This window comes from Motacilla alba, chromosome 12 (assembly GCF_015832195.1).
Source record: "Motacilla alba alba isolate MOTALB_02 chromosome 12, Motacilla_alba_V1.0_pri, whole genome shotgun sequence".
Taxonomy (NCBI): domain Eukaryota; kingdom Metazoa; phylum Chordata; class Aves; order Passeriformes; family Motacillidae; genus Motacilla; species Motacilla alba.
The window spans coordinates 4254935-4264148 of record NC_052027.1 but is presented as its reverse complement, the minus strand read 5'-3'; the positions used below and the strand labels follow the sequence as shown (position 1 = coordinate 4264148).

The 9214-nt window shown below is 41.4% G+C and overlaps 1 protein-coding gene across 25 annotated transcripts in view; it reads right to left on the bottom strand.

Annotated features, from left to right (window-relative positions):
* The window catches only part of FOXP1 (forkhead box P1), a 378552-nt gene that overhangs the window by 40365 nt on the left and 328973 nt on the right, over positions 1–9214 (bottom strand). For all 25 annotated transcript variants that reach the window (XM_038149488.1, XM_038149492.1, XM_038149504.1 and 22 more), the window contains one exon: positions 5632–5736. In XM_038149488.1, coding sequence (XP_038005416.1) covers positions 5632–5736 — 105 coding nt within the window. The remainder of the gene's footprint in view (positions 1–5631; positions 5737–9214) is intronic.

The window sequence follows — 9214 nt, the reverse complement described above, 5'->3', positions numbered from 1 at the left end:
CACTTGATCTAATTATTTTCCATCGAGACACGAGGAAGAAATTTCACTACAAATGGGTGACGATTAATATTACATTAGAAAAAAAAATATTGCACTATTAAAATGAAAGCAGAGTTATACATTCAAGGCACATTTCAAACCGACACCCAAGGCTGACAGCCCTTCAAGAATCCCAGCTCACACATCTCAAAAGATTCTTCAATAACAGGGTTGGGTTTAAGCTTATATGTCAGGGCACAATGCAGCCCTTGTTTACCACCATATGGAGGTGCACACACAGAATCCTCCAAAAGTAAAGAAAGCAAAGGCTTAAAAGGCAGGAGTCAAGAGCCTCCCTTTTGACAAAAGTAGCCTATTTCGACAGCTGATTCCCTCCTTTAAAAGCACACAGCACACATAAAATAAATACAGGTCACAAAAATTAACAAATCATCATAACTGTCTAATACATCCTGGGCTGGCTGCGGAAAAACAAGATCATTTTGGATTTATATCTCTAAGTATGGGATTTCCTGGACAGCTAATATCCACAAACAATCAAACACAGAGGACCATGAGAAAGAAGCAGCGTTATTTCAAATTTGAGCTGAGAGTCGTGATTTTTAAAGGGCTGAAACAGGAACTGGAGTTGAAATCTGAAGCAAGTAAATTCCTTTACTAGGCACTGATGGACACTGCTGTGTTTCTCTTGGCCTTGGCAAAGGCTTTTAGGTCACTGGGTTTGGGATATTACAGCAGACAAAAATCTTTGAACCACAGAAACTTCAAAAATGACAAATAACTCGAATCTCTCCCCCATGCTCAAAAAAAGAAAAAGCCCTAATGATAATTCTCTAAAAAGAGTCAAACCTTTTTATGAGACCTGTTGCCAATATTAGTGCCACCAAATGATCTCATCTTTCATTCTGGCTAAATTCCAACACACAATTTCATTAACCCAGGTACTGCAGGTGATAAAACTCATTTTTCCCTAAAGAGACAGCTAAAAAGTACCAGTTATACATTTATGAAGTACCAGCAATCAAAATTATGGATTTTCTAAAAGGTTTTTAACTACTTTTATTGAAAGGAAAATCGCTGTCTCAGACTTTTGTGACACTATTGCTAATAATAAATTTTACCATTTAGACATCGCAGTAATATGGTAGACAGTGTCAATAAAAGTATGAAACAAAGATGATCCCTGCCTTTTAAGGAATGCTTTCTGATTACACACCGGAAATTATAATGGGAAACATAAACTAAGTGCACCTTTAAGAGAGGAAAAAAGGGGATAATGCAAGGCGATGGACCTTGCTACATATATCCCATCAGCAGAAGAATTTAATATATATATATGAGTGTGTGTGTGTGTAAAGCATGTATGAAAATAAAATAGAAATAAAGTTACAATATTGAAGTAAATAAAAATATTAGAATAAATAATGGCCTAATGACAATTGTTAATGACTGTTAATACATACACAATAAAATACATGATAACAATTAAAATACTAGGAAAAATAACAATTCAAATAATAGAATAAATAATAAAAATTAAAATATTTTTTAAAAAATTAATTAAAAACGATCAGCTAGGAATTCAGGGGGTTATTTGGAGTGGCCTGCTGCTCGCCTGCCCGGGAGGGGCAGGAGCGGTGCCGCGTCGGGGATGCCGCTGCTCTCGGGGATGCTCCCGGTGCCTCTCCCGCTCCCAGCAGCATTCCCGGGAGCACTAGAGGGCACTGTGGGATTTGGGCCACCCCGGCCTCCGCCGCCGCGGGGGTCCCGAGCCCCTGCCCGGCCGGGGGCGGCTCGGGAGGCCGCGGAGGCAGCGGGAGCCGGCTCCGGAGCGGCACCGGCCCCGCGCCCGCCGGGCTCGGCACCAGCGCGGCCGCGGCCCCCGCACGGGACGGGGCCGCAACCCGCAGATTCCCCTTCCCCCGGGGGGGCCCGGCCGGCCCTAGAGAAACCCGAAACACCCACCCACAGCCCGGCCCTTCCCTGCCCTCGCTGCCTGCGCGATTAGGAAGTCCGCGCCGTGCGGATGATTTCAGTGCAGAACGCCCTGCCATGCAAAACGAGCGCAATTAATGCCTTTGAAGCAATTTATGATTTCCGGCCTACTTCAACATGTATTAGCATATACCTGGTTTCTTTAATATACACTTTGTTTTTCCAAAACCACAAACATAGTTGCTGGAATTTCATGTGGAAGTGCTTAAGGGGTTGAAAGTTAACACCTTTGTGAGCCGAGCAGTCTCACAGTTGCTGCTAAACAAAAGCCTCTTTGTAGAAGCTTTCTCGAAATGTTTTCTTAACATGTTCCAAGTAGTTTTAGGCAGGCAACTAAAGTAAACAAGATGTTACCATGATAAAAACACTTGTGAAAACATTACAGAGTGCACTTAGTAGTTTCTTTCACATAAACTCCCCTTCGTTTCATCAAAGTTAAATGCACATGAAGCAGATTACCAGCATCACTGCAACACGGGACTGCCACATCTCTCCAAAGGTCTGTGTCCTTTCTTTTAAAGAATATGTTTGATTTAAAAATGCTACAGCCAGGATTAAGCACGTCTAACCCACAATCAAATTACAGGGGGAAAAAAAAAGGGAGGGGTGAGGAATAATAAAACCCTATTCAGTCTTCTGAATTTTTTGCCCTGGCTACCCTGCTGAATAAGCCACCCTCCCTCCAGCCGGGATTTCCTGAACAACTTGCTGTATAAGGGGTATATATTCCTATCTTCCACGGTCTTTAAACACATGCAAATGAAATCAAGTATATAGTCAATTTTGCAGGAAAGTCGCTCCATGCTACTAATTGCTCCTTTCCCGCCCTGGTTAACAGGCCAGACACGTGTGCACCCTCCAGCCCTCACCTTGCTCCCTGCAGCCTGGCAGAGGCCACAGGGTCACCGCCCTGAGACTGGACTTGTTTTTGTTTTTAGGCTCAGGGAGTGTTCTGGAGCACGCAGGGTGCTGCTGTTTCATTAGGCAGAGCAGCAGCCCCTGCTGCTATCAGTTAGCTCTAACTGATACCGCATCACATGATAACCAATGGCTGATGGATTCGAAACAGAAACGCAGCACAACGAGGCTAAGACTGCAACTTATTTCAAAAAGAAACGGGGAAATAAATGCGTACAATAGCCCGTGTATCTGCTGGTTCTGATAAGCATCCTCCTGTTGGCTGTGAGTGAAAGACAACTAGGATCGTTATTTGTACAGTATTTATCTTTGAAATCAAGGGCCCTGTGGTGTACCTCACCTTGGGAACAAACACTACAGAATGATCACAGAAGAGTGTCAAATCTCTGGTTTTGATTTACCAACAGTTATGATATTTCTTCCTCAGGAGGAAAAGAAATGAACCATGTTTTAGACCTGCGAGTCCTTTTTTCTCCCTTAACTGAAGAATCATTTTATTGGCATACAAGGCCTTCATTCCACATACAACTTCTCTTTGCCTTTTCACAAGGTAAGTGAAATTAAGCAATACTCGATACACAGGCTGTATTTCACTTGGTAAACAAGAGCTTTTCCCTTGAGGGGCCATCAAAAGAGTGTCACAGATTACACAAGTATCAGAAAGAAAACTTCAACCATCTACCTGGTATCTTTTCATTGAGTAATGAATTCTGATAAATGGCAACATAATTTTAAGGACAGATGCTCCACAGGAGACATGGAAGGCTACAGGATTTTATGAAGCTACACTCACTTCTTAGCAGTGTCAATACACTGCTCAGGGACATCCATTTCTGCATTTGTTCTGGGTTAAATATCACTCTGAACAGTAAGGCTTTGGACACTGCAGCATTTGGATAATGAGAAAATTTACACGAGGTGATAAGTTTAGGAAGCTCGCACAAGACGCTTCTGTTGAAAGCTTTCAATGGAGGCAAAAGCTAGACTGACAGTGAAAAAACTAGAACTGATGGAGCAGCTTCAAGTCCAACCTGAGCTGGTGACAGTTTGCAGGTTATCCCTAACTACTGACTGCTGCACGTTATCTCCTCCAGGTGAACTGGGTCTATGTACTGAAACACCTCCAAAATACCACATAAAAAACCAGCCCTGCCTCTACCCGTGCTTGTGATTAAGAGCTGTGTTTTCTATGCATGGCCACCTCAAGCAGAGCACTCAAGATTCCCATGGAATCTTCCTGAAAGCAGCTGCTCTCACCTGAACACAGGACTAGCACAGGAAGCAAAGGTGGCACGATCTGACCGTATGTGACCACACACTTTATTCTGCTATCTAAGGCTACCACAGCACCTTTCCCTTGCACTTACAGCAGTAAATTGAGAATTGTTTTAAAGGTCTAAATGCTATAGTATGGCATATGAATATGAATGAGCTGGCAAGTATGCCGAGATTAGCATTTATTTCACTTAAGTGAACAACAGGATGAATTACAAGGAATGAGGCCACCCTTCATGGAAATTTATAGCTAGCACCTTCTTATTTTGTAATCCTCTTGTAATGAGAACCTTCTCATTACTGTACCATTCCTCATGTGTAACATGTTTATAGTGGGACCAGCGCCGCTCCTACAAACCCAGGAGGGTTTTGCCAGTGGAACCACAACTGGTCCATTCCATTCTGAGAGCAAAACCCTATCTGTATCATCTAACATCACCCAACAAACATCCTCTGCTTGCTTTTGCCCTTCCCTCCCTCACATAAAAATCCAGGGAACCACCCCAGAAACAGCAGGTACAGCTGAACCTTTTGGGACTAAGTCTACTTATTCATCCTGAAGAACCTCATGTATTTATGTGGACTAACTTCATGAGATGGCTACTCTGAATGGGAGAAAAGTTTGTCCCTTTGTGCATTGCTTGGATGGTTGGTCTTCAGTGATCTTACAACTGACCAGCCACAGAACTTGAGCAAAGATCAGGGACAAACCTTCAGCAACCTGGATGCACCCACAGCACGTGTGTACCTGGTGTCCTACCCAGACAAAGAACTCTTTTGAGTTTGGGAACAGGGGTGAGGTTGATGGTTTGGTTGTGGAGCAGCCATGTGTAAGCTATTAGGGCTCTGAGGTCCTTCCCTGCATCAGGATGCACGCACTACCACACACTAGTCCATAATGCACTGTTTATGCAACGCGTAAAATTGTGTTCTTTGGCAGCAAGGAAAAGGTCTGCAGCAAACTGCAGGGGCCCAATTAATATAATTATAGTTTATTTTTAGTAGTGTAGACTTTGTTCATTAGTTACTTATTTGACATAAATTAAATTTCACGTGATGTTCTGCAATTCTCTGTTCAATTATGGAGTTAATTTAAGACTAGATTTCTAAATTAAAGTGAAATCAAGGTTAAAACAAGGTTTTATTATTTACATGATCGATACTGCAACTTAAAAATTATTTAAATAAAATAAAGAAAAAAAGCTGCGGAACTGCAAATGCTATTTTATAGCAATACACTGAACAAGACCATAATTTCCCCATGGGGCTAATTTACTATCCCCTGTTAAAACGTTCTTGAGCCTGATCCAAAAGCCACTGAAGTGAAAGGGAGCTCTCTGTTGACTTCAATGGGCTTTGCATCAGGCCCAGGGTGAGTGACAGCACACAAAATTTCAAGGCATGCTTTCTGTACAATGCAAGTGCCAAAAAAACCATCCTTACTTTAGGAACGACTGGAAGTCTTCACATACTGCTTCACAGCCCGGCCATTTGCATACGCCGTGTCCGTACAGCGGGTGGCTGTGTGAGTGCTCCTCGTGGGATAAACTGGAGGGGAGAAAGAGAAGAGAGAACAAGTGCTGTAAACTGAAGGTACTGTAACAATTCATCCTCACAAAGACTCCTAAAGAGCAGCAAACACCAGATCCTGAAGCATCCCCACCATCTCACGGTACCCGCCTGACTCTTGTCCGTGGTTTTTCAAAACAGAATTAAATACCATTTGCAGTGTGAAACATGTGTCATTCTTACTTAGCTATCCTCCTACATTTCATTCATTAATTAAGAGGTTTGTAAAGAATTTAAATTAACACGGACGGGGGAGAAATCATTTGACAGACCTGCTTAATATCCTGCTTGATACTTTGCTAAAAAATTTATGAACATTGCATATTTACAATTCAACTTCATCGAGAAGTCGTCTCCATACAGCAGTGTCCCACTACACCACAACACAGCCGGACCTGAGGCTTTCCTCATGGCTACAGAAAGGAAAAGCATCAAATTTGCAGTCTTGGCTTTCCCACCATGTTATTTATTTACTGGGTTGGGTTTTTTTCTGGTTGTTTTTTTTTTCTTCTTCTTACAGGCTGTTTCACTGCACAAATACGGCCCCCTTACATCCCAAGAAAGAAGATTTGAGATGTATTTTCAAGTGCAAAATTCACCATAAAGAAGAGGGGGCACACAATCAAAGGATTCCTCAGCACGAGGGGTTAGTGGGGGCTATTAACCTTGCCTAAGATTGGGTAGGAACGTCACAGAGCCTCCTAACTACTGAACCCAGGGTTAAAGCAAAAAATTCATATGAGCACTAAGGGGTTAATCCTTCAGCGGGATTCCAATCAATACGTAATGATTTGGCTGCACTGATCCAAGTCATGAGACGCTTTGATCCAGGCCATGTGGTGCTCAGGGAAATGTATCTGTTGCACTCACTGATGAACCATATTCTAAAATATCTTCTTTATTTGACTTCTGCATGGAAACTTCCTAAGGAAAGGAATTATTTTTTGCAACAATCTCCATAACCTTAGACGACTTTAAAAGCAAAATGTCAAAATAATATTGAAATCTCTATTTTATGCTCACACATGTATGTATTTTTCATGGCAAATCTTTTTTCTACAGTATGTCTGTGCTGTATTACGGACTTCAAACATACACAAAGGATATGAACACATACCAGCATCTAGGTGTGGCTTTTATGACTTACTTCATCCTGCATTACAGGTAACGTTATGGATAAATGCCTACTTTTTGTCATTTAACTTTTATACACACTCGAAAATGCTGGTTTATTCTTCTTCTATAATATTATCTGTCTGTGCGCTCTGACAAAATTGTGCTCCTGTATTATTTCAGATGCACTGGGTAGCCAGATCCCTGTAAATACACTCCTGAGATGTCATCCCAAATGCAAACTAGTTGGAAGAGAAACTCCTGCCCAGATTATGCTACTTTTGACTTTAAGCCCAATGAGAATCTGAAGATTACTGAAGGTGTTTTTAAAAATTATTTTACATTGAAAAAAACAATTTAAAAAGTACTGACTAGAAAAGCTAGTATGAGTTTTACATGAATCTAATTAATTATTTCATTAATATCTTTTTTTTGGCTGTTTACAAATAGTCCTTCAAGCATAAATACTTATATGTGCAAGGTAATTTCCTAAAAAAGAAACAACAGTAGGTGAAGAGCCTTACAAAGTCCTTCTCTATATACAAACACTAGACTGGTTTAACTGAATCAGTCTTTTAAAAAATGTTCAAGTGAGGAGAATCTCTGTAAAGTTTTTAAAAGAACTAAGGAACTGATGCATTATTTGCAAGGAAATTAAAAGAATGCTAAACCACACATTTCCTCAGCTAAGGAAGAGGCAGAATGGCTGAAGAACACCATGCACCGAAGCCAAAGAGGCATATGGTCAAACATCCTCTATATACATCCTAAAATTCAGAAAATAATAGGGCTTATCATCTGTTTCTGTACCTGGATACAGCAAAGGGTGAGAAAGGAGGCTTTCATGTTAACACTCCATCAAAGTCCATAAAGACTACATATGAGAGTTATGATTTCAGTGTGTTTGGAAGAACAAAAAAAAAAACCAACCAAACCAGTAGTGCAAGAATCTGCCCAGTGCATGTTACCCACACACTGGGACTTGTGATGGCCAAGTAAGGAGTCAGTCCCCCATGGGGCTTAAGCACTGTAAATCTCATTATAATATCAACAGGAGTCACATGGCTTAAACCCCCAGCAGGGATTTTTAAAGTTTCTCTGTGAGAGTCTAAAGGCCACGGCCAAGTCAACGGAAAGAGCCCTACCGAGATTTGTATTTATTTTTTAAATCCAAGCGCAAATCTCTTTTCTTTCCAGGGAACTTGCACAAGACAAGACAAACTATGTAGGACGTGACACCCTGGTATCGTGTCCAAAGAAAATGACGGAATGACCAAGACAGTATCAAACTCTAAATGATGCTCAGGATGTCAAAGGCCCGTGCTGTCAATAACCATAAAGGCTGGTGCTGACTGTAAATGGGAACTTGAAAGGTCACTTTGCTAACACGATGCTACGCGTAACACGCTTAACACCTACGCAGAGCTTCCACTGCCATTCAACCAAGAAGAGGAACTCCTTCAACTTACCAAAAATAAGACATTTCAAAGAGGAAAAAAAACCCCTCAGTCCTGAAAGACAAATGCCGGCCCTCTCTGCAGGCACTGTGCCATTCCAAAGGCAGCAACTCCCATCCTGCTTGGGGGGGTTTCAGCCATGCCTTTCGGTGACCTTTATGTGTCAGTATCAGATTACTGCTATTTTATCCATCCCACTTTTGAAGATATTATAGATTGCCACTTGTTCCCTGATAGAGCCTGAAGAAGCACCTCAAAACAAAACAAAGAGCGGGTTTATACAGAGGCGGATGTAACGCACAAAGGACACAGCCAGTGGGAATGAATGGAGAACTCTGTTGAACTGATCTAAGTACTCACTTTGTTTGGGCAAACAGAGGTGGAAAAAGGAGATTTTAATCCTGTACATAAATAAACAGCTTTGTGAGCATGATGCAAACCTATCATCTAAAACTGTTCACTGATATTTCGCCTGCACGCAAGCACAGCTTCTGTAATCTGGATGCATCCTAGGTCTCGCTGCTGGAGACAGACTTTTAGAAGATCTGAGCATTGGCAAGCAGAAGCAAGTTTTAGGTCTGTTTGATTTCTAATGACACATTAGAGTAGGTGTTTGTTTCTGTCACTCTCTCCTTCCCAGGAATGCATATTCATGGTCGGGTACTGGTGATGCAACACCAGTTAGTGGAAATCATTTTATAACAAGACACAATTTTCAAAGTACTGAAAGAATAAATAACGTAAATTCAAGACAACGTGGGGTTTCTTTTCGTAAGGTACTTGCATAAAAAATAGTTAATACAATAGAATTACATCCAAAAAATGCAATGGTGATGCATTATTACATCAAACTACAGCAAAGAACACTCTGGCAAGTGAAATGCCTT